Source organism: Theropithecus gelada, chromosome 1 (genome assembly GCF_003255815.1).
Source record: "Theropithecus gelada isolate Dixy chromosome 1, Tgel_1.0, whole genome shotgun sequence".
NCBI lineage: Eukaryota > Metazoa > Chordata > Mammalia > Primates > Cercopithecidae > Theropithecus > Theropithecus gelada.
The window spans coordinates 121873954-121899474 of NC_037668.1; the positions used below are offsets into that span (position 1 = coordinate 121873954).

At 42.0% G+C, this 25521-nt stretch overlaps 1 protein-coding gene across 2 annotated transcripts in view; it reads right to left on the reverse strand.

Moving 5' to 3' along the window:
- BCAR3 (BCAR3, NSP family adaptor protein) overlaps nt 1-25521 on the reverse strand; it is a 280076-nt gene that overhangs the window by 79097 nt on the left and 175458 nt on the right. For both annotated transcript variants that reach the window (XM_025370948.1, XM_025370939.1), the window contains one exon: nt 1360-1399. In XM_025370948.1, the coding sequence (XP_025226733.1) occupies nt 1360-1399 (40 nt within the window). The remainder of the gene's footprint in view (nt 1-1359; nt 1400-25521) is intronic.

Genomic DNA, 25521 nt, shown 5'->3' on the forward strand with positions numbered 1-25521 from the left:
GCAGAATTCTAAAGTGCATTTTTTGTTAAGTCAAATCACAGTCTATGCAAATAGCATCCTCTAATACTTTGCAATGCATAACCTGCACAAAACATGTGATGCATCTGGGAGGGACACAGATACACTATTTATAAAGCTCTGGCCAGATTCTGGTGCGGTGGCCCTTCAGGTTTAGGATTACACATTTTTTCCCATGAAAACACAGCTCAGTTGTCATTCAGGGATAAGAGATGGGAAAAAAGAATATCCACCTCTATTCCAACAAACTTTGACCGCCCTAAGTGGCCAAGTGGTTCTACTGGAGCTTCCTCCTCTTCCGTCCATCCTCCGGTCTTTTAAAGAGGGAGGAAATGGCAAGACTCTGGGGAAGGCATGGGTACACACAAGAGATAGGCCTACACACTCTGAAACTAGGATGCTGCCCTTGGGATAGTGAAGGTGGAATGAGGCTCCTGATTCTAAACTCTAACTCTTGCCACGATTTCTCCCAAAAAATAACTATGTTGTCATAAATCCAAGAAACCAAATGTGAGAATCAGACTTCTTTCTTCTGTAGGAGGTGCCAGAATACAGTTTCAAAAATAAAAGAAAATAAAGCAAACAGCAACACCGGAAAATGAGGAGGCAGAGGGAAGAAGTGAAAAGCATCTTTTCTTCCTGCTCAGAAGAAATACATTATTTAGAAGGGTTGAATATTTAGAAGCATCGACTGCCAGTCCCGCTGGAAAGTAACTAAGTACCTAATATTACTACTTGACCCCAGATTAGCCCTGAACAAGAGGGTGGCTCTTGGAATGGAAAAGATGGCTCACAAAATCTCAGGGAGCCTTCGGTCCTCCACTGAAGGTAAATATGGGTCCACAATTCCTCATCTACATTCCAAAATCCAAAAAACTCTGAACACAAACATAAAAAAACCTCACTTGGCAGCAAACTCATTTGGTGACAAAATGTAACCTGAACTACATAAAATAATTTGTCATCTATTTATCCCTCTTAGTGTGAATATTCTTACATGTCACTGTGAAAATAATGAGTGTGATTATGGAGTGCTGACCCCAAACCTCTCTGGGGGTATTACTATACGTACCATATTACCTTTCTGGGAAAAAAAAAAAACTCTGAATTTTAAAACATATCTGGCTCTAAGGCCAGATAAGGGTACCTGTAATAGGATGACATGAGACCCCTACAAAATTTACCAAAGGCCTAAGGGAGTCAAATTTCCTCCCGTTGTTTTGGCGAGTCTAACCAGCTTTTTACACAAACCAGGCTGCAGCAGTATTTAGCAACTTTGTGATCCAAATGGAAAATCTACTACCCAGGGTCACGGCTACATGTTTAATCCTGATTTCCTACCTTCACATATTCCAGAGTTGGGTCCAGAAGATGTGGATCCCTGAAAAGAGAAAATATAAATATAAGAATGGTTGGGAACGATGCATTCTTACATTGAGTATAATATGTCCAACATTATTTCACCCTATTCATTAAGTTACTAAGCTGGGCCCCATCTCCCAGACACTATTCACGACAAGGTGTGTGTGGTGGGGTGGATGATACCACCGTGACCTCAGTCTAGAAGCTCCCACAGGCCTCCCTGTGAAATTCAGGCCCCAGAATGTTAGAGTATTTATATGTGGTAATTCTAGATTTACTTGAGCATAGAAAGTGAAAGTCTGAAGCAAAGAGCTCAGGGGGTGGCAGAGGTGGGAGGCAGGCAGGACTGGGTATGGGAACGTATGGCACTTTCGGTCACTGGTGGTGTCTGGGTTAATCCCCAAAATGTCCCCACCAGTAACTGTGTTGTGCCCACATTGACAATAAGAAAAGAGAGGCTTAGGCGGGTGGAGGGGCTGCCCCAGGTTGCCCAGTGCCTGGGTGATGGAGGGAACGGAGCCTTCTCTTCTCATTGCTGGCTGTTACCCACCCACTCCTAGTGAAAACCTCAGCAATTCATCCTACTGTTCTGTGTGCCCAGTGTTTTTATTCCCCCATATAGGCCAGGTGTAGTGGCTCATGCCTGTAATCCCAGCACTTTGGGAGGCCAAGGCGGGCTGATCAAGGCAGTTCGAGTGGGGAGTTCGAGACCAGCCTGACCAGCATGGAGAAATTCCATCTCTACTAAAAATACAAAATTAGCCGGGTGTGGTGACACATGCCTGTAATCCCAGCTACTAGGGAGGCTGAGGCAGGAGAATCCTTTGAACCCAGGAGGCAGAGGTTGCGGTGAGCCAAGATCACACCATTGCACTCCAGCCCGGCTAACAAGAGTGAAACTCTGTCTCAAAAAAAAAAAAAAAAGGCCGGGTGTGGTGGCTCATGCTTGTAATCCCAGCCTTTTCGGGGGCCAAGGCGGGTGGATCACTTGAGGTCAGGAGTTGGAGACAAGCATGACCAACATGGTGAAACCCTGTCTATACTAAAAATACAAAAAAAAAAAAAAAATTAGCCAGGCGTGGTGGTGGGCGCCTATAGTCCCAGCTACTTGGGAGGCTGAGACAGGAGAATTGCTTGAACCCAGGAGGCGGAGGTTGCAGTGAGCCAAGATCACGCCACCGCACTCCAGCCTGGGCGACAGAGCAAGACTCTGTCTCAAAAAAAAAAAAAAAAAAGAAAGAAAGAAAAAAAAGAAAAATTTAAAAAAAGTCAAATATACAGAGAGAGAATAAAACAGCGGTTATGGTGATAGGGGCAGAAGGGAGAGGAAATGGGGAGATGTAGGTCAAAGGATAAAAAGCAGCAGATATGTAGGATGAACAAGCCTAGAGCTCTAATGGACAACATGAGGACTACAGGTAATACAATTGTACTGTACATGGGTTTCATGCTGAGTAGATTTCAGTTGATCTTGCCACAAAAACAAAAGAGTGGATAACTATGTGAGATGATGAATATATTAATTTGCTTCAACTATAGTCACCTTTTAAAGAGTACACGTATTCCATAGCATCATGTTGTATATCTTGGATACATACTGAGGACTAAGCTCTGATTTTTTTAATCTTGCCCGAATTCCTATCTAAGGGGTCTGGAGAGTCATGCCCTACAAACCATAAATTCTCATCAGATGGGTTTTACTTAACCCTACATATCGTGACTTACTTTCCAATCTGACTCTGGCAAAACATGTGACAAAGAAGAAAGTCAAAATATTTTACTCTGAAATATGTTTCTTTGCCATATCTTGAAATGGCACTGCAAAGCTGTCCTTTGTGGCGGAAAATTTTTATCTGTAAAGAATCTCCATTAACATAGCTAGATCTTTTTCTTCCAGGCCCTCCCAATCCTAAAGAGATTAACTAAAAGTCTAGCACCTTTTAAAGGTTGGAATAGGAAACATTTGTCATCTGTTGTCTCTAAGGACAGCCACTATAAGACTTCAAAGGAACCTTGGTCTCCACAATCTTTTATCTTAACCTGAACATTTCCTTTCTATCAATCCCCGGTCTTTAGACAAACTCAACCAATTGTCAACCAGAAAATGTTTAAATTCACCTACAGCCTGGAAGCCCCTGCTCTGAGTTGTCCCACCTTTCTGGACCAAACCAATGTATTTCTTAAATGTATTTGATTGATGGATGGCTCATGCCTCCCTAAAATGTATAAAATCAAGCTGTACCCCAACCACCAGGGGCACATTCTTTCAAGATCTCCTGAGGGCTGTGTCACAGGCCATGGTCACTCATATTTGGCTCAGGATAAATCTCTTCAAATATTTTACAGTTTGACTCTTTCCATTGACAATAATTTGATGCCCAAACACGTGGGGCCTCAGAGAAGACTCAGGACCCTGAAGGAATTGCTGGAAACTGGAGCTAAGATACCAGCCTGGGCCCACTGAAATCTCACCCAGTTTGAGCTTCTCCTCTGGTGGAACTGGTAAGTCCACCTGAGCTCCAGACCTCCCGTTTTGGTTGATGGTCCTTAATTTATTCTTGAGCTGATTTTTCTCCTAGGAAATTGTGTAAGATCCTAATTCTAGTTCAAAGGTGCATTCTAAAGGGTCTCCTCTATTGCTTTTTCTCTCAGAATTAATCTCAATTTGGCTTGGCTGTGCGCATTTGTATGAGAAACTGAACTGTTGTTTTCATAGGTAAATGAGAGACAGTTTTTTCAGCTTTGAAGAGAAAGGGCATTTGCTCCTCCCAGCCAAAAGGCGCCCATGGGTGACTGGGGGCCTCGTGGGAGTGTCTGGGGGGTGGATCCCCCACAACGTGCAGCAACCCTGCAGGGAAATCCTCAGTACAAATTCATTTTACAAACGGCTCATCCAGGACACGTATCCATCCACCACACAAATCCCTAGGCCAGAACTCAGTTCCTCCTTTCAAGAAAAAAAAAACAACAACAAAAAAAACACGTGGGAAAGAAATACTCTAAAAATAAGGAGAATGATCCCCTTTCGAGTACTCCATAGGTTTTATGGCACCTCAACTTGCCAGAGTTTATGTAAAATAGAAGTAATATGGTCTTTGTACACATTTACATTAAGGAAAAGGAACCCTAAGGTCGACCTGCAAACTATAGAGTCCCTAAATTCTCTTTTTCTATTTTCCTTTCTGCCTACTTTAAAACTGCTGTTACTTTAAACCACTGTTTGGATTTAACTGTTTTTTTTGGTTTTGTTTTGTTTTGTTTTTTGCTAGCCAGCGAATTTATACTTATTTCAAGGCTAAAGCACTAAAGTAAAGTTACAGGATCTCTGTTTGTATATGTGGGTATACATGTATCTATGTATATTTAAAAGGCCATTGTAAATTATATATGCATTTTATGATATGCGTATTATATGTGATATACACATTAAATATAAATATATAATTTTATAATATATATGTTTAATTGGCAGCTAAATTCATTTTAATTGCCCTCTAGCACACCAAACTTTTTCTCCCTATAGCTCATCATGTAAATTTTGCTATTGGATCTTCACCTGAGTTGTTTCCTTTAATATGCAGATTTAGGACTATTTAGCTGAAAACTGCCTAGAGTGATGCAACATGTTATCAAGAATTTTGAATCTAAGCTAGAAAAAAGGAAAAAGTCTTTATGAATCTATAAAATGTATTTCTATCAGCATGCCTAAATACCTCTATGTATTTATACATTGTGTAAACAATGTTTCACTACTAAAAATACATAAAGCACTCTAATTAATTGGCTTAAAAAATACGTAAAAGCCCTTAACCAGATACTTAAAAGACTAGTCAAATGCTTTTAGACATAACCCTACAAGGTTTGAATTAGACAAAGATATTTCACCTTTAATAAGAACATTAAAAAGAAAATGTTTTCCTGTGATTCTTAAATTGGAAATTACCCAGATACCCATGACTTAAGTAAAAGCTTTAATAAATAAGGTGGCTTTAAAATTATTGGTAGGCTGGGCGCGGTGGCTCACGCCTGTAATCCCAGCACTTTGGGAGGCCGGGGCATGTGGATCACCTGAGGTTGGGAGTTCGAGACCAGCCTGACCAACATGGAGAAACCCCGTCTATACTAAAAATACAAAATTAGCCTGTCATGGTGGCGCATGCCTGTAATCCCGGCTACTCGGGAGGGTGAGGGAGGAGAATCACTTGAACCTGGGAGGCAGAGGTTGCGGCGAGCTGAGATGGCGCCATTTAACTACAGCCTGGGCAACAAGAACAAAACTCCATCTCAAAAAAAAAAAATAAATAAATTATTGGTAAAATACTAGCAATGTTTATCCCTGCTGAATACTATAAAATTTGCCATGAGGATTATCAACTATAAAACCTAGCCCAAGACAGAATAATCTTTGCTTGTGTATACCTATGAAATATTGTTGGCTTAATGAAAATAACTAAATCCTGAGTTATTGGTATAAATACCCTTAAAATTAAGCATAAGTTTTATTACTTAAGTAAATACCTGAAATTCACAGCTATAAAAATAGTTACTAGGAAAATAACTTTATTAGCTATCACAGTTTTTGTTAATAGTCTAGGTAAACTATTACATTCATACATTCATCAGGTAAATGTAATGGAATAAATGCTTACAAACAAATCTGTCATAATTTAGGATCTGGGGTTATTTGATATTAAGTATCTGGGTAATTTCTGATTTAAGAATTACAGAAAAACTTTTTTTTTAATGTTCTTATTAAAGGTAAAATATCTTTGTCTAACTCAAACCTCATTGGGCTATGTCTAAAACAAGGTAAATAAGAGATGAAAAGAAAGTTAAAGATACAAAGAAGTATTTTTGGTAAAGAAGGTAAAAAGGAAAGTGATTTTATAAGAAAGATTCTTGTGTGGTGAATTTTTGTTCTGAACTTGGGTGCCCCTCCCACAGAATCACAGGACTGTTTAAGAAGCCTAATCAAATTTGCTGTCTTAGAGACGCTTCTTAATTTTTGCTTGGGTTCCTTGCTGGGAACCCAAACCCTTTTCACCAAAAGGTAAGACGGTCTGGGGGGTTCCTGAGGCCAGAACATAAAAACATACAGGTTAACAGAATTATAAAATTTAAGATGTTTAAACAAGCTTTATTTAAATTAAAGCCAAATAAAATTTACAAATCAGCTCCTCAGTTACACCAGTGGCTAGCAGCTAGCATGACCCAATTACAGAGTATTTCCAACATTGCAAAAAGTTCTACTGGACAGTAATACTCTAGAGAAAACACTTCTTCTAAATAGAAGGACATCTGATTCCAAAGAGACCCTCACTTTGCTGCTCTTGGTTATAACTTAGTAACTAAAGTACCAAAGAAGATTTGAAGTGCTCTCACTTATAAGGTAGCCCCAAACAACTGCATTGGAGACCAGCAGTATGATAAAGTTCCTGTGTATAGTTTTCTTAAAATACATTTTTTTTTTTGAGTCTCGCTCTTGTCACCCAGGCTGGAGTGCAATGGCATGATCTTGACTCACTGCAATCTCTGCCTCCCGGGTTCGAGTGATTCTCCTGACTTAACCTCCTGAGTAGCTGGGATCACAGGCATGCACCACCACACCTGGTTAATTTTTGTATTTGTAGTAGAGACGGGGATTTCACTATGTTGGCCAGGCTAGTCTCGAACTCCTGACCTCAACTGATCCGCCCACCTTGGCCTCCCAAAGTGCTGGGATTACAGGTGTGAGCCAATGCACCTGGGCCCATCTTTTCAAAATTTTTCACTTAAAATTCTGAAATATTTGGGTGCCAGTGGACTATCTCTACATGAGAAAAGTAACATGGGTCATTCAAACACAACACAGTATTGGATGAATGACTCAAATTAGGGAAAATTTTATTAAAACCATCCAAAGCTATTCCCTTGAAATGTCTGCAATAAAAGCAAGGCTTATGAGGTGAGGGTTTTAGCTCTGCTTTAGTGAGAGGCATAATGGGATGGAGGAGAGAGGTGCTATGTATAGAGGTAAATGGTTTGATCTTGATCTCTCTCCAAAAGCTACTCTTGGTAAATAGAAACTGCACATTAAAAATGAAAAGGGATGGTCTTTAATGAGGTTTAGACTGAAATAGAGACCGAAAAGGAGACTCTTTAAAAACTAAGGTCTTAAATGAAAGAGATTAGGATAATTAAGAGAAAGAAAGAATAAAATAGACAATTGTCCGTTAACTGGCTAAAGAGGTTTGAGGTTTGTCTTCCCAGCTCTCTCTCCTACAATCTCTAACATTAACTATCACCAGCCAGTGCTTGCTTAGATTTCCTCCTACTTGTGATTAAACCTTCCTAATTCATAATGGTACTTCAATGTCCTGATAGCAAAACTGAGGACCAGATATTTGGAAACCCCAAGTTTCCTCAGGAGCCTCATTTTCCTCTTCTCTCTGAGGCCTGCCATCACTCCAGCCAAGACTGCCTCTCCCAGCCAGTGGGTCTTGGTCCAACCTCCTCCAGGAAGCCCTCCCTGAGGTGTCTTCCCTCAGCCTGGCTCCTGGCTACAGCCTCCCTGGTCTGCACCACTCCTGCGTGCTGCCCTATGTCATTAGCTGTCATTCCCCCTGCTTGGACCTTACTTCCCCAGTGAGACTGACTGCTCCCACTGACTAAGCTAGAGAACTAGCTTAGGAAGTATGGTGAGTTTTCACATGCCTCTCTAGAGAAAGGGAAAAAAGAATGTTTCAGCTTTCAAAAGGTGAAAGGAAATAAATAAATAAAAATAAAAATTATGTAGCTGGAAAAAAAAAAAAGACAAAAGGAAAAGGGTTTTACAAATAAATCTGGTAAAAACAGCAGGTCCTAGGCAAAATTTAACCAGAATGACTTGTTGAGCACCTAAAAAAAGGCATTATAATCACAAATCTGACTATACTGCCTTTTGTGATATGATGAAGAGAACAGCAGGTCTAACAAATGCTATAATTAAATCATATCTGGAGTTCAACAAGGAAGTTGAGGAAGTCGTGACACTGCTATGACCAAATAATTTATAAGACCCCAAGTTATTTAGTATTCCATAAGGTAGATTTGTTTGAACTCAGCAGCCAGCACCCTACCCACTCTACCCACCACCAAAAAAAAGCCCAACAAACCACTGATTATCTAGAAAGATCCGTATAAGTGGACAGAAGTGTTCCATCCAAGCCCCCATTCCATCCATACTGCTATGATACCTTAAATGAGAGCTTTGATGGCACAGTGATGAAATTCATGAATCAAGGGGGAATAAAAAAAGAAGCAGCAGCAGCAGCCTGGGAGGGTGCGGTGGCTCACGCTTGTAATCCCAACACTTTGGAGGCCGAGGCAGGCAGATCACAAAAGGTCACAAGTTTGAGGCCAGCCTGGGCAACATGGTGAAACTTTGTCTCTACTAAAAATACAAAAATTAGCTGGGCATGGTGGCAAGCACCTGAAATCCCAGCTATTCAGGAGCCTGAAGCAGGAGAATGACTTGAGCCCAGGAGGCAGAGGTTGCAGTGAGCCGAAATTATGCCACTGTACACCAACCTGGGCAACAGAGCAAGACTCTGTCTCAAAAAAGAAAACCAGAAGGGCTAGTTCATGTAACAGTCACACTAGCTGAGTGATAATGAACATAGGCTATAAAGCCAGACTACCTGGGTTCAAATACTGCCTCTATCACTTACTACTGTGTGAATCTCAACACAGTTCACCATGTGACCACAGCCTCTCTACGCCTCAGTTTTGTCATCTACAAAATGGGAATAATAGTACTTGTATCATAGGATAGTTGTGCAGATAGAGCAAAGGTGAAATTTATCAAAATACTTAAAACAGCACCTGGCATTAGGAAGTAATATGTGGGCATATATTAAGTGTTATAAGTGTGATCTATGTATTAAATCACATTAATAAAGTCTTCCCCTCCCCGAAAAAAATTAGGTGATGGGCAAAATCTAACCCAATGAAATAGAACAGGAATACAATTTGAACTTCTAATTTAAAAATTCCACCTGTGCAAGTAGAAGATGGGAAAGATGTGAAATCTGATTGGCCAAGTTTAATTGTGAAATAGCAGGATACTGTTATCAAAGATGCCAGTGGGATGTTAGGAAAACCAGAATGAAAAGACGTAGGAGCCATTTGTCAGAGCACATCTGGAATATTCACTTCTATGCTGAAAGTAAATAAAACAGGAATAAATAGAACACTGGCTCCCCAGGACAGGTCCAGAAAACCAGCAACCAGGTAGAAAGAGAAGATACTGAAGCCACATAACATGGGAAGAACAAAAAGGAAGAGGAACATTTAGCCTGGGTGAGAGTGGGCTTGGGGAGAAGGCAGACACAGACTGCTTGTCAGTAACAGCTGAGGACTTCTATATGGAAGAAGGAGCAAATACTTCGTTTAGGTGCAGCCAGAGGGACCTACGGGGAGGAAGATTTTCACCTCACTTAAGGAAGTACTTTCCAACAACTACACCATCTGAAAATGGGATGAACTGCCTTCCAAGATGGGTGTGAAGGTCCATGGTCATCTGTTGGAAAAAGCTCGCATGTGAGAGCAGAGACTGTATCTGTCTTTTAAAAACGAAACATTTATTGAGCACTTACTTTGTGCTAGTGATTTACATACATTAGAAGATTTAATTTTTATAATCCTGTGAAGAAAGTGGTACTATCCTCAACTTACAGAGCACAAAACAGAGGAGACTCGGCTAGGAAGAGGAGTCTGAGGTTTGAACAAGATGTGGACCACATTACACTGTATGTCCTGGTACAGTGCCAGCAAGTTAGAGGCTCTCAGGAGAAATGGTTAAAGAAGTCGATTAGATGTGCAGTTGACCATTCAACACTGAGGCTACAAAAAGGCACAGAGAAGTTGCCAGGTAACTCTCCTACTCTGGCCTTATCCCTACCTCCTCCCCCTCCCCCTTTTACAAAAGGGAAGCCAAGAGAAGTGGCATCACATTTAGGATGCCTCCCAAGCCCGCGTCAGCACTGATCTCAACAGGTCTGTGGAAGCATCCGCACTGGGTCCCCCATGTCAACATGTTAGCCCATGCGGCCATGCACGGACAAACCAGCGGTGCTCTCTGGCAGCGAGGCCAAAAAAAAGTCTGGCAAACTACCCAGAGAATTTCTGAGGGGGTATTTGGCACTTCCCATGAAATTATTCTGCTTTTCTTCATCTAAAACACCTTGAGAGCAGAGAAAAGAATAAGACTGAAGTTCCCTCTTAGTGCTGCCCCCAGGTGAACCCAGCAAGGCCTCTGCTAAGGGGGCCTTGTTCATTTTGTTCTGAAAGCAAACAGGAGTTCAAGTGTTCTCAGATTCTAGTTTCAGGGCTCCAAGGGATCCTGGATCTGCTTATTCTCCTTACCCCTTTTTAGAGAAGCAAGGGAAGGAATATAAGGACAGTATCATAAAACCAAGTTAATGCCTTACAAATCCAAAAGCTTTAAAAAATCTGAACCAAATTAAAATTATATTTAAAAGCAGAAATGCTGTGTCTCCTTCTTTCCCAGCCAGCCACCCAATCACAGCTAACCAGAGAGAAGACATTCTCCACACCCAGACACCCCTTCCAGGGAGCTAGAAAACATCACAGTTGGCCCTATAGTCCGAGAATCTAATTGGAAATAGAATATCCAATTATCTACACAAGACTGTATGCAAACAGTTCTTGCACCACAGATTTCTATTCTGCAAGACAGATCACTAGAAAACAAACAGAGAAACTTGGCAATATAAATGAAAAGGTTTTTTTTTATATATAATTTTTTTTTTTTGGCTTATGCCAATTATGAGTCCTCACCCTGTGATTCCATGGTGGGTGCATCTCTACTTGCAACGGAGGGTCTGGCAGGCACCTTGGCCCCTCCTGGCAGCAGGCATGCTGCCCCACTGTGAATGGCCAACAGGGAAGCCAGCAGGGTGAAACTGGACTCCCTCATTATTTTGCTTTTAAGCTTATGAAGTTTTAAATAACATCACTGTGTCTACTCTGGTTAAATCATTCTTTCCAGCATCCCACTTTTTAAAGTTCAAACTTTGGAAATGTTTAGTTGAGTCACAGAAATGATACTCTTACTATTTTAGTTTGTTTCTCATTAGTAACCAGATTGACAATTTCCTCCGTCCCTCTTAAAAGGACACTTGTTCTACAAGTGTTCGCTATTTTGAATTAAGAGGTCCTACTCTTAAGCAAAATTTCACTAGTACAGACCTTCTTTCTGAGTAGTTGAAATACGGATAGGGAAGGAAGGTTACGTGTCAGTCTTAAGTTATAGAATGTTTTAAATGAATGACTGTTTACTTCTTTAATTACAGAATAAATTAATGGCTAAGAGTATTGCCAAATGTTTTTAGATATAACAAAATGGAATTGTTTGCAATACTATCAATATTTCATGCAATGGAGGAATGTGAAAAGCTAGCACCAACTACTGCAGACTGAGTAGGATAAGGGCTCCGTTTCAGCTCCACGCACACTAGCCATCTGCAGAGGTGGCACACCTCCTCTGTGCACATGGCATAGTATCTGTATTCCCGTTCACTGTATTGTATATTTTTTTATATATGCTCTTTCCTTCTACAGGGTGAGGTTTCCAACAGTCGTAACATGTCTACTTCACAACCAGTCATCTCCCATAGTTCTTGTATTCAGCCCACAAACATCATCAAGCATCTACAATATGCCATGCACAAGGCTAGAAAATGGAAACACAGGAACCAAAGACAAAGCCCCTGACTCCAGACAGGTTACAGGCCAGGGCGGAAGACAGCTTAACAGACACAACACAGCTCAGGTTGGCGAGAGGGTGCCAGTGGCTGGGAAACACCGTGGAGGGGCCTCCCGGCAGCATCTGAGCTAGGTTTGGAGCACTCAGTGGGGTGGGGACTTGTTTCGGTGAAGAAGCCCCACATGGGGTAGGTGGTGATAAGAAATGCTCCATTTCTTATCACAGGAGAAGCATGTGCAAAGATATAGGGACACAAGGCAACACGGTACATTTGGGGGACTGCAAGCTGTTCAGGAGTTTGTGCCACCTGAGCGCAGGTCACCATCATCTCCTGCTGGACACCTGCAATACCTTCTGTGTCTTGCCAGCTCCACCATTTGCTCTCCATCCAGTGCCATGATGGTCCTTACTCAGGCTGTTCCCACCTCATCAGAACAAAACCCTCAAGTCCTCACCATGCCCTACCAGCTTGGTTGGTGTGACCCCAGCCACCAGTCCAACTTCATGGTGGCAGGCAGAATTACTAAGACAGCCTCCAAAATTCCTATCCCCTAGCTACTCAGTCAAAAATCAGTCTGGTGTTTAGATTAGTGCTGCTGCACAGGGATTTTGTAGATGGAATTAAGGGTTGAAGTCAGTTGACGTTATGAGACGGTGATCGACTAGGTGGGCCTGACACGAAGTGTGAGGGGATCTGAGGTGAGGGATCCTGCTGCTGGTGCAGTGTTATGAGAGGGCCTGGGAGAAGGCCTATGGCACAGAACTGCAAGTGGTCTCCAGGAGAGGGGAGCTGCCCTCACCACCAACAGCCAGGAAACAGAGACTTCAATCCTACAACTGCAAGGAACTGAATTGTCAGTAACCTGAATGAGTGTGGGAGCAGATTCTTCCCTAGAGCTGACATCCTGAGTGGGACACCCTGAACTGAGACCTCAGCTGAGCTACGCCAGACTTCTGGCCTACAGAAACCGCAAGGTAATGAATGGGTATGAAGTCGCCAAGTTTTTGTCACACAGTAAAAGAAAATGAACGTGCTCATTGTCTATTCTACTCTTCCATCTCAGCCACACACTGACTTTTTCTTCCTGTTGCTCAGACATGCCAAGCCTCCCTCTGCTTCAGTGCCTTGGTACTGACTACTCTCTTGCCCAGAATATTCATCCCCAGATACTCAGGGGCTCGCTCCCTCCCACCATTCAGGTCTCTGTTCACACACCACCTCCTCCGAGAGACCTTCCTTACCTAGCCTATTTAGATTTGCCCCACCACTCCCCTCTATCTGATAATCTGGCTTTATTTTTTCCATCATACCTGATATTATAGTAAATGTCTGTTTGCTCAGGGTCTATCTTTCCCCTGGAATACAACCCTCCAAGGGTGGGGCTTTGTCCAGTTTACTCACCTTGGTACCCCCAGTGCTTTGCACATGGCAGTTGCTCAGTGAGCATTTGCTGGATTCTTGAGTAAGAGAACAGTAAACCTAAGCGCAGGGTTCGGGACAGCAGCAGGAACAGTAAGGGGCTGGGAGCTGAGGCTGGAGAGGAGGCAGGGCCAGGTCACAAGGGGCTTGGATGCCACACAAACATGCTTAGACTTTATCATGATAGCAATGGGATTTATTGAAGGATCTTAAGCTGGAAAATAACCAGAGATTTCTGTTTTTGAAAAGTCCCCCTGCAACAGCATGGAAATGAGATTAGCTGGAGGGCAAGATAGATTCAGAAAGCCCAAAGAAGAGGATGTTGGCATCATCTGGATGAGAGATGATGACGAGACTTGAACTAGAGTGTGGGAGGTGGGGAGATGGTGTACAGATGTAAGAAATTTTTCCAAGAATAGACAGATCTTGATAAATGACTGGCTTTGGTGAGTGAAACGGAAGAGAGAGGTAAGAACACTCACAGAATTCTTTCCAAGGGTACTAAGTTGATTGTACCTGGCACATGGCAGGCACTCAATCCATTTGTTAACAACGAATTAGCAAATACCTTTGCCTCCACGCACTACACTATACTAACTTTTAAGACCACTGGGATCTGAATAAATAAGACTTCTCTTCATTACTACTTATTTCTGTGGCTATCAGTGCACAGTGCACATATGACTGCTGCCAAGCAACTACTAAATAGCAAATAAGCTCTCCTTCCTTCTCAACTGGTAAATCAGCTCTTTTAGGAGAGTCTTTCACATCCTTCAAATTATGGACACATAAATCTTTCCCAAAAAGTACAACGAAACATGACAAACATTTAAGGGATCCCTTTGGACCAACAAAAATATTTAATCCATGAAGGAAAAGCAGAGACCAACAAAACAAGGGAGCTGTGCAGACACTAGTTAAGAATGCCCAATTGTATATAACTTTTGCATTTCTCCATCACCCTGCCCAGCAGGTAGTCATTGCTTGTTTGTCTTTTCCACTGGACTGTAAGCTCCATGAGGGTAGGGGATACTTCAGTCTTACCAATGTATAGGGAGTCCTTAGAACAGTACTTGTTACATAGTATTCAATTAATAAATAAGGGTAGGAATGGACAAATACAAAATAAACCACAAATAATCAACCTTTTATTGTATCTATACAATCCAATTAAGGCCTCAGAAAATTTGAAATTTTTACTATGAGACTTTCATTTGCTCAATATGGTAAACCAGACCTTCTGAAAACTAAATGATAGTTAAATTACAAATATATTTTCAAACATGTCGCCGAAGTCCAAGAAAGGGAAATTCCCAAGAAATACACATGCATATACAAAACAGATACAGAAACAGAACAAATCCATACAAAACATTAACGACAAAAGAAGGACAAGGGGGAAAGCAGGGAGGATGCACACTGGGCCCTGAAGCCCTGCATAACAGCAGAACCATCAAAATGGGCTACACCCCCACCCCAAAGGAGAGAGAAATGGGCTAAAAACAAAACATGCTCTAGGAAAGGGAACCAAAAAAGAAACCTGTTGTCTCTACACAAATGCTAATGGGAAAAAATAATGGCAATAATTTTTCTCCTAAGAATCCATAACCATGGGTCAAGTCTTTATGTTGGCTGGGAATTCAAATTCATATTACCTGCTTTCAGATAAATCCAAAATAGAGAAATCAAAGTGTCTGGATTGGCAGTGCCCACTAGTAACGAAACAATGCAAATCTTTTTTGAATGAAAACTTGCTCAACAGAATGCTACTCAGGTTATCCACAAATTTGGTTAAATGTAAATTCCCTTTCAGAAACAACCATACACACTGGGAAAGAAGCCCCAAAGAATGAAAGTCAGCAGAAATAATTAATAGACTGAGACCCACAAAGACTTTAGATATTAGAGACTGGGTGCAGAGGCTCACATCTGTAATCCTACCACTTTGAGAGGCCGAGGCAGGAGGCTCAACACAGGGAGACCCTGTCTCTGCAAAAGATTAAAAAATTAGCTGGGTGTGGTGGTACATGCCTGTAGTCCTAGCTATTCAGGACGCTGCAGCAGGATGATCGTTTAAACCCAGGAGGTTGAGACTGCAGTGAGCTATGATTGTGCACTGTACTTTAGCCTGGGTGACAGAGTGAGACATTGTCTCAAACAAAAAAAAAAAAAAAAAAGACTTCAGATATTGGAATATTAGATACAGGCTATAAAATAACGATGCATGGTACATTTTTGTATGTATTGAATGTATTGAATGTATTTTGCATGTATTGAAAGATAAAATCATAAGTGGTCTCAATAAACAGGAAAATATAAAAAGAACGTACTATAATTTCTAGAAATAAAAAACTATAATCAATAAAAATATAAAACCCAATGGCTAGGTTAAATAATAAATTAGATATGACTGAAGAAAGTACTTATGAATTAAAGACATAAAGTAATCACACAGAACATAGCACAGCGAGAAAAGGCAATGGAAAGTATGAAAGAGACACTGACGGAGGATGAAAAGCCCCAAGTACATTTAACCAGAGCTCCAGAAGGAGAAAATTGAAAAGAAAAAGCAATAGTCAAATTTTAAATAATGATTAGAAATGGTAAATCTTCACCTAGACACATTGCAATAAAACTAAAGACCGCCAAAGACAATGAAAAGATCTCAAAAGCAGTCACAGAGCAAAGAAAGCACAATAACAATTAGACTGATAGCAGATTTTCATCGGCCAAAAGGGAAAGTGAGGCACTTAAAGTTTTGTACCCAGCAAAACTATTAACAACAAGGGTGAATACAGAGAATCCTAGACCAATGAAAACAGAGAATGCCCTTCAGGAAGAAGGAAAAGGATGCCAAAAGGAAAGCCTAAGGTCTAAAAATGGACAATGCATGAAGAAACTGGTAAACAGGCAGGTAACTCAAAATCAGCACTGATGGTATAAAGCAAGACAGATGTCTAATTTGTGGAGTTAAAAAAGACAAACTATCACCTCACACCCATTAGGATGGTGCCAGAGTTTGGATGTTTGTCCCTCCAAATCTCATGTTGAAATTTGATCCCCAATGTTGTGGGTGGGGCCTAATGGAAGGTGTCTGGGTCATGGGGGCAGATCTCTCATGAACAGATTAATCCCCTGGCAGAAGAGGGTAATAAAGTTCTCACTCTATTAGTTCCTGGAAGAGATGATACCAAAACAGACTCAGAAGCAGAAAATTTGCCAGGCTGGGTGGTTCACAACTATAATCCCATCACTTTGGGAGGCCAAGACGGGTGGATCACCTGAGACCAGCCTGGCCAACGTGGTGAAACTCTGTCTCTACTGAAAATACAAGAAAAAATTAGCCGGGTGTGGTGGCAGGCACCTGTAATCCCAGTTACTTGGGAGGGTGAGGTAGGAGAATTGCTTGAACTAGGGAGGCAGAGGTTGCAGTGAGCTGAGATCGCGCCACTGAATTCCAGCCTGAGCAACAAGAGCGAAACTCCATCTCAAAAAAAAAAAGAAACAGAAAATCAAAATAGTCCCATAACCATTTAAAAAAACCTGAAAAAGTAGTTCAATATCTTCCCACAAAGAAAATACCAGGCCTATATAGTTTTACTATATAGCAAATTCTTCCAAACTTTGGAATTATTTGTTACTTGAAAATTATATGAACTCTTCCAGAGACTTGAAAAAGAGGGCATTATAACTTTGATACCCAAAACAGACAAAGTCGGTAAAAGAAATGCATAGGCTAATATCACACGAGTAGGTATGAACAAATCCTAAAAAAGTATTGACAAACCAAATCCAAGAATGTATAAAAAATATATCATAATCAAATAAAGTTTATTCCAGGCATATACAGTCAGTTTAACATGAGAAAACCTGTTAATACAATTCACCGCATTCACAGATTAAAAGAGAAAAATAATTTTGAAAATTGAATTGACGAAAAAAAGCATTAAAAAAATCCTTTAAGTCTGATGTATGGTCCACAAAAAAAAAAAAGAAAAGAAAAAGAAAAAAAAATCCTCACCTTTTCATAATCTCTGGGATTAAAAAAGCTTAATGAACTGGACATACAAGAGAATTTCTTCAACCTGAAAAGGGTATCTGCCAAAAACCTCAGCAAGTGTCATTCTAGATGGCTAAGTATTAGAAGCATCACTAAAATCAATCAATCAGAAACAAGACAGGATGTCCACTGTTACTGCCTTTTTTTTTTTTTTTTTTTTGAGACAGAGTCTTCCTCTATCACCAGGCTGGAGTGCAGTGGTGCAATCTTGGCTCACTGTATCCTCCGCCTCCCGGGTTCAAGCCATTCTCCTGGCTCAGCCTCCCGAGTAGCTGGGATTACAGGCACCCACCACCACACCCAGCTAATTTTTGTATTTTTAGTAGAGACAGGGTTTCACCATGTTGGCCAAGATGGTCTCGATCTCCTGACCTCGTGATCCGCCCATCTCGGCCTCCCAAAGTGCTGGGATTACAGGTGTGAGCCACTGCGCCCAGTCCGTTACTGCTTCTTTTCAACATTGTCCTGGAGGTCTTAGCCAGTACAGTTAAATAAAGTAAAAGAAATAAAAGGTATCAGGACTGGAAAAGAAAGAACAAAACTGGTTGTAATGATTCAAAACAGTAATGAGTCACAAATGATGACTGTCTTCATAGAACACACAAAGAATCTATGCAGAGCTTGTAAGAGAGTTGAGCAGAGTTCAAGACCAGTCTGGGCAACATGGTGAGACCCTATCTCTACAAAAAAAAAAAAAAAAAAAAATTAGCTGGGCATGGTGGCACACTCCTATAGTCTCAGCTACTCTGGAGGCTGAGGTGGGAGAATTGTTTGAACCCGGGAGGTGGAGGTTGCAGTGAGCCGAGATGGTACCACTGCACTCTAGCCTGGGCAACAGAGTAAGACCCTGTCTCAAAAACAAAAAAGAAAGTTGAGCAAGTTTCTTGGATATAAAAGCACTATGCAAAAACCTTAGATTTAAAACTTACTGAGGGCAGGGACAAGAAGGCTTACATGTCTGGGATGGAGTTCTTGCTTTGCTGGTGTTTATTCATCCTGAATGAACTCATTCCTAGAACACTTAATTACAATGTAACACAACAAGATTTAAGATGAGTGTAGCCAGTAGGCTGAACCTCTCTGTTTACCAGAGGCAGTGCCGCCCATGAGGAACAAACACCTCAGCCTTGGAATCCACTAGTCTATCATTTCACCAACCCATGCACCAGGGTATGTCACACAATCAGGAAAGGTGAACTAAACAACTGGGAGACAGTGTGCCCTCCACAGGCAACCTGGGGGCTTCTGCTCATTTGCATGTGTATATGGCCTTGGAATCCAGAGGCTTCATCCCTTGCTCTCCAGCATGAAGCTTCAGCAACATCTCAAAATCTTAGCTGGGGAGAAGAGGGAATGAAGGGATAAGGGGAAGAGAGATAGCAACAGGTTTTTTGTTGTTGTTGAGACACAGCTTTGCTATTGCCCAGGCTGGACGGCAGTGGTACAACATTGGTTCACTGCAGCCTCGACCTCCCGGGCTCAATCAATCCTCCTGACTCAGCCTCCTGAGTAGCTGAGACTACAGTCGCACACCACCATGCCCGACTAATTTTTCAATTTTTATTTTTTTGTAGAGATGGGGTCTTCCTATGTTGTCCAGTCTGTTCTCAAACCCCTGGGCTCAAGCAATCCTCCCTGCTCAGTCTCCCAAAACACTGAGATTATAGGCATGAGCCACCATGCCCGGCCAGCAACAGGCTTTAAGTCTATGAAGATTTTGTATCTACTGGACAATATTCCTTCTACTATAATAGAATTATATATATAGTTACATATAATATATAATAATGTTCTATTAGATAATAATGTTCTATTAGATAAGGTTAATACATGGGACAGTCTTGTATTCTCATTTTATATTTTTTAAGATGACAATCACGGTTCTGAGGTCTTGCCCAACCCATCAGCCTAATCTCCTCACCTTGCTCCTTACATGCCAGCAAATTTAACTACTTGGAATTACCTGTATCAACAGGCCTGGAGCCCCCATCTTCTTGCCATTCATTCCTGGCTTCTCTGACCATGTGTTCCCACCCCCAACCACACACACAACTCATATAATCAGTGACATCTCCTCAGTGCTCCTTTCCTATGAATTATAAAACTTTGTGATGACAAACAATTACAATTCGATATACCATGTGTATTCCTGTCTATCTCACTCACTGGACTATGAGCTCACTGAGAACAGGGACTATACTGTATTCACCTTTGTACTTCCCGTGCAGTTGCTCCCTGTATGTTGGTTTGAATAAATGAACATACGTGTGTGTGTGTGTGTGTGTGTGTGTGTGTGTGTGTTCTCTAATATGCAGAAGACCTAGACCTTCCTCCCATCACACTCTGTGAGTTCACTAAGGGAAGAAAACATTGGAAGGAGAGAGGGAACAAGAGAGAAATGTTGTTCTTGGATTGACAGGCCCCCTCATTAAGGAGATAATTTAGCCACAGGCGGGCAACTGAACTGCGATGGCCTCAGACAGAACTCCCTCAGCAACAGAACATCACTGCTGCCAGAGCAGCGCCCGACTCCCCAGCCCCACTGAGACCAGATGTTTTCAAAGTGATACTGTGAGAGGCTGGCTGCTCTTGTTGAAAATGAATCTCTCTGAACATGTTTAAAATACCAGGGAGAAACTTAATCAGGGAGATAACCAAGAGAACAGAGTTTACCATAGGGCCATTTCTATCTGTTTACTGGGAAAAAGAGAAAACAAAGAGGCTTAAAATGGGACTGGCCTGGTGAGTGCAGAAATGACATTTTTGGAAAAATATCAGCTAGTGTGTGCTCAGATTAACAGGTTATTTACTGATGTTGGGAATCATATTAAGGTCCCAATAAAGAGTTGCTTTCTCACTGCAAGCAGGGGAATATTGTGCATATAGCCTTTGCTAAATTTAAAAGCAATGTAGCTAGCTTGCTTATTTATTTGCTTGTTTGTTGGATATCGAGTCTCGCAGTGTCGCCCAACCCAGAGTGCAATGGCGTGATCTCGGCTGACTGCAATCTCCACTACTCAGGTTCAAGCAATTCTCCTGCCTCAGCCTCCTAAGTAGCTGGGATTACAGGCGCCCACCACCATGCCTGGCTAATTTCTTTTTCTTTTTTTTTTTTTTTTTTTTTTTGAGACAGTTTCGCTCTTGTTGCCCAGGTTGGAGTGCAATGGCGCAATCTCGGCTCACCACAACCTCCACCTCCTGGGTTCAAGCAATTCTCCTGCCTCAGCCTCCCAAGTAGCTCGGATTACAGGCACCTGCCACCATGCCTGGCTAATTTCTTTTTTTTTTTGACACAGAGTTTCGCTCGTTGCCCAAGCTGGAGTACAATGGCACGATCTCAGCTCACCACAACCTCTGCCTCCTGGGTTCAAGTGATTCTCCTGCCTCAGCCTCCGGAGTAGCTGGGATTACAGGCATCTGCCACCACGCCCTGCTAATTTTGTATTTTTAGTAGAGACGGGGTTTCTCCATGTTGGTCAGGTTGGTCTTGAACTCCCAACCTCAGGTGATCCACCCACCTCAGCCTCCCAAAGTGCTGGGATTACAGGCATGAGCCACCGCACCCAGCCTACAAATTTTTGTATTTTTAGTAGAGACGGGGTTTCACCATGTTGACCAGGCTGGTCTCAAACTCCTGACCTCAAGTGATCTGCCTGCCTTGGCCTCCCAAAATGCTGGGATTACAGGGGTGAGTCACCACACCAGGCCCAATGTAGTTTTTTTTTTTTTTTTTTTTGGTTGTTTTTTGAGACTAAGTTTCTCTCTGTTGCACCAGGCTGGATTGCAATGGTGCAATCTTGGCTCCCTGCAACCTCTGCTTCCCAGGTTCCAGAGATTCTTCTGTCTCAGCCTCCCAAGTAGCTGGGATTACAGGCATGCATCGCCACACCTGGCTAAATTTTTTTGTATTTAATAGAGACGGGGTTTCACCATGTTGGTCAGGCTAGTCTCGAACTCCTGACCTCAGGTGATCCACCCGCCTTGGCCTCCCAAAGTGTTGGGATTACAGGCATGAGCCCCTTTGCCCAGCCCCAATGTAGCTTTAAACAGAGAACTATACCACTTCTAGATGTGCGCTTAAATATTTTTGTTTCATCCCCTTGCAAAATAAAAGAGAAAAGATTCGCTCTTCCACATCTTACAACATGCGCATTCATCTTATTTGTTAAAGTATGCTTTACTAGCAGTTAGCAGGATTAAGGCTGACACTCATTTTATATTCTGCACCCAGGGTTAACACATGATGTGAGAAATTCCTTTTCACGAATACAGAAGAATGTTAGGGATACTTCATGATTAAAGCAATAGAAGTGCTTCAAAGCAGGAGAGGTCTAAACAGAAGCTCACTGCTCTGCAGTCAAGGGTGGATTCACCTTCTATTTCTGATGTCTAGAGTTAAAAACAATTCACCAGGTATGATCTGGGCAGCCATGTGTGACCAACTCCGATGGTCAGAATATTAACTTTAGTTAATACTCCTGAAAATCACAGGAGCTTCTTTGAGAGTCACAGCATGCTGCTGACTCATTCTGAGGCTGCAGTTCTCCAGATCTTGAAATATTTTTCGTGTGTGGCTGTTTAGCCAAACCCCATACTTTCACTTGTAATGAATGGTTTTGGACTCTCGTGCTAGTCTTTCTTTCTCCCTCTCAAGTTGTATTCAACTAGATTTGGTTTGTTGTTTTGAAATACCAAGATCTCTTTTTTCAAAAAAAATCTCATTTCTGTTGTTCTGAAATATTAACAATTCCCCTAGATTTATCATTCACGTATGTGATCTGTATGCCAACATTATCGTCTAGATGATGTTTTTAAATGATGAAAACCGGGGACACAGCCTCCAGCGTGCTTCCTGTGTTATCATTTAGCCTGAATCTCCCTCACCCCACAGAAAGCACCAGTGACTGATTTGCATGCATGCCTTCTTAACATTCTTCTACGCTTCCAACCAAGTAACCCCAGGAACTAAAGTTAATCTGGAATGACTGGCTTTTAGCAAAGCCCTGATAGCTACTAATGGTGACTGCTTCCTTTACAAAGTATTCAAAAATCATTGTCTTGATAATCTACTTTATAACAGAATATTTCCTAAGATCATTGTCAAGCTTATCATTTTGTAGCTTAATTTTCTCTAAATAATTTTTTAAAAATTAAACTATGTATCCACCTGCATCCTTCCTATAGTTCTTTGCTACTCCATTATTCCTCCAACATCACATGATTTGATGATCTCAGTCTCACACTCCCTCAGTCTTCTTGGCCTTTGGGGCTTCACCTTATCTGGTGGCATTAGAGCCTCTTGTCATGGCCTCATCTACTCCAGGCCAGCAATTCTTGCTTCACATTTGTCCTACCCTTTCCAATCAGAGAAGTCATTTCTTAATGGAAAAAAATGCAAGCCGAACAGAAGCTCAGCAGTTTGGTTTCTCTCACAATCCCCTCTCTTTGGTCTTATTGTTCCAAACATAACTTCTGAAAGCCCTTTTGTTACCCTTTGCATTTTTCACAATCCTCTTTTCACTCTGCACTCTGTTTCTTTACAGCCCAGAGCCACCCTCTGATATGGACCTTGGTTGCATGACCCGACCTTTCCTGGGTCTGGCTCAGGGTCCAAGGTCAGGAAAGCACAGAGGAAGTGGCAGTACAGAGAAGGCAGGTCCAAAAGAAAGGGTTATCTAGAAAGTGCCACCTGCAGTCAGCAAGTCAAGGAGAAAAAGTAACATGATACCTGGAAAGATGTTAAGGTCAGAGGTCAGGAAAGGCAGGATTGCTTATGAAACCAGTGGAGCGATACAAAGGGCTATACTGTGGATGAGAAATTAGGTCAGTTGCAAAGAAGATGCAGAAAAGGTGCTGCTAAGGAGAGGTGGTTCAAACGGGCATTCCTTTCTCCCAGGGCTCCTTAAATGCACAAAGACCTGGCCTTTCTGTCTTTGAATCTCCAGCACCTAGCACAAAGCTGGCACACCAGTGTTCAACATACTTGTGAATGAATACATCAGAGTGGCCTTGGCTCCTCATATCACACTGGGGGAATCCTTTAAAGGAGCAGGTTCAGACTGGAGTCAGTCTTTCATGCACATCCTTAAACAGAAGAGCTACCTAGATGGCCACATACCTCTTCCTCCTTTGGAACTGGGGTCACAGTGCTGTTTTTAATTGTCCTGAACTGTGTTTCTCTTTTGAAATCTGAGGCCATAGGATCATGTTTATCATGCCCCTCGACTTTTGGAATCCTTTTTCTTACAGTCCGGGGTAGACTATAGACAAGAACACATTTCCCTCCCTGGCTGTCAGAGATTCTAAGGCCTGATTACTTCTAAAATGCCTGGTTCTTTCATTTCAACAGCCAGTTCCTACTTTCTTTCCTTTTCTTCTTCTTCTTCTTTATTTATTTATTTTTTTTTGAGACGGAGTTTCGTTCTTGTTGCCCCAGGCTGGAGTGCAATGGCAGGATCTCGGCTCACTGCAACCTCTGCCTCCTGGTTCAGGCGATTCTCCTGCCTCAGCCTCTCGAGTAGCTGGGATTACAGGCATGCACCACCACACCCAGCTAATTCTGTATTTTTTTAGAGATGAGGTTTCTCCATATTGGTCAGGCTGGTCTCGAACTCCCGACCTCACGTGATCTGCCTACCTTGGCCTCCCAAAGTGCTGGGATTACAGGCATGAGCCACCATGCCTGGCCCAGTTCCTACTTTTCTATGAGTCAGTGTCTATCTTATCTGAAAACATAGCAATGATGAATGTGTTCATGAAAAGAATGGCAACTCAACTCCTTTTTCAGGCAGTTTCCCTAATCACGTTAAAACAGCATCATTTAAATATCCTGCATATTACACTATGGTGAGTCTATATAGGAATCCAAGACTAATACAAAGTGGTACTGGTTGATAAAAACTTGACCCAGTCATGGGTTAACCTGGGCTCAGCAGAATTCTAGTGACAGCATGAAGCTAAAAGCCACTGTTGAAATTTTAACTTGGCAGCAGTCGGTCAAATTGAATAGGGTAAGAACAAGAAAAACCGTATCAAGGCCAGTATGTCTCTTGGCAGGCAGAGAGGATCTGGCATCAGTGAATCATGAGGCTTCAGTCTGTCTAAGCCCAAACACAGCACTTTTGATAAAAGCAGATGCTTTGTTTGGCTGCTATCTATCTGCCCTTCCTCCAATCCCACTAGTCCCAACTACCCCACCCCCACCCATTCCCTACTGGCTTCTGAAAGAGTGTGTTTGTAAAGTCTTTTTCTAACTAATCCAGAGACAGAATAAAAATGCTATGGTTTTGAGATAATGTCATCAAGCCTCTAAGAGGAAGGGTTTCTGCCTACCAGATAAAGAACATACCCCCTTAACCTGTCTTCCAGGGCAGACACCCATCCTCAACGTGGCCACCCACCTCAACCTTGGAAAAGCAGCCATCACCCTTCAGGCAAAGGCAGACACTGAAGTGTCCATGTACCTCCTGTCTACAGGGTCCTCGGGGAATGTCCAGGACTGCTGGGAAGGAACCACAGGAATACAATCACCATGCTGCTGACACAGACCCCAGGGAGGGTGGCCCTGGAAACATGTCTGCTTTATTTAAAAAATTAAGTTGTGGATAAAATGTGCTTTGTTTTAGTTTAAATGGCAAGATAGTCTCCTATTGAATTTTGTTTATCATCTAAAAAAAAAAATCTTCTTTTGAACACCAACCCTATCCAGATCTGACCTATCCATATCCTATCTCATTTCTCTGCACTCAGCCTCCTCTTCTGACTCCCTGGAACAAACTGTGTTGGGATTCCTTTGAGGTCGTTCTTAGGGTTCCTTCCCTTTACTCTATACACAGAGCTCTAGATCTCTCCTTTGACGATGGCATCCATTTCTATGGCTTTAATTTCACTTCTGTGCAGACTCCTAACTTTATA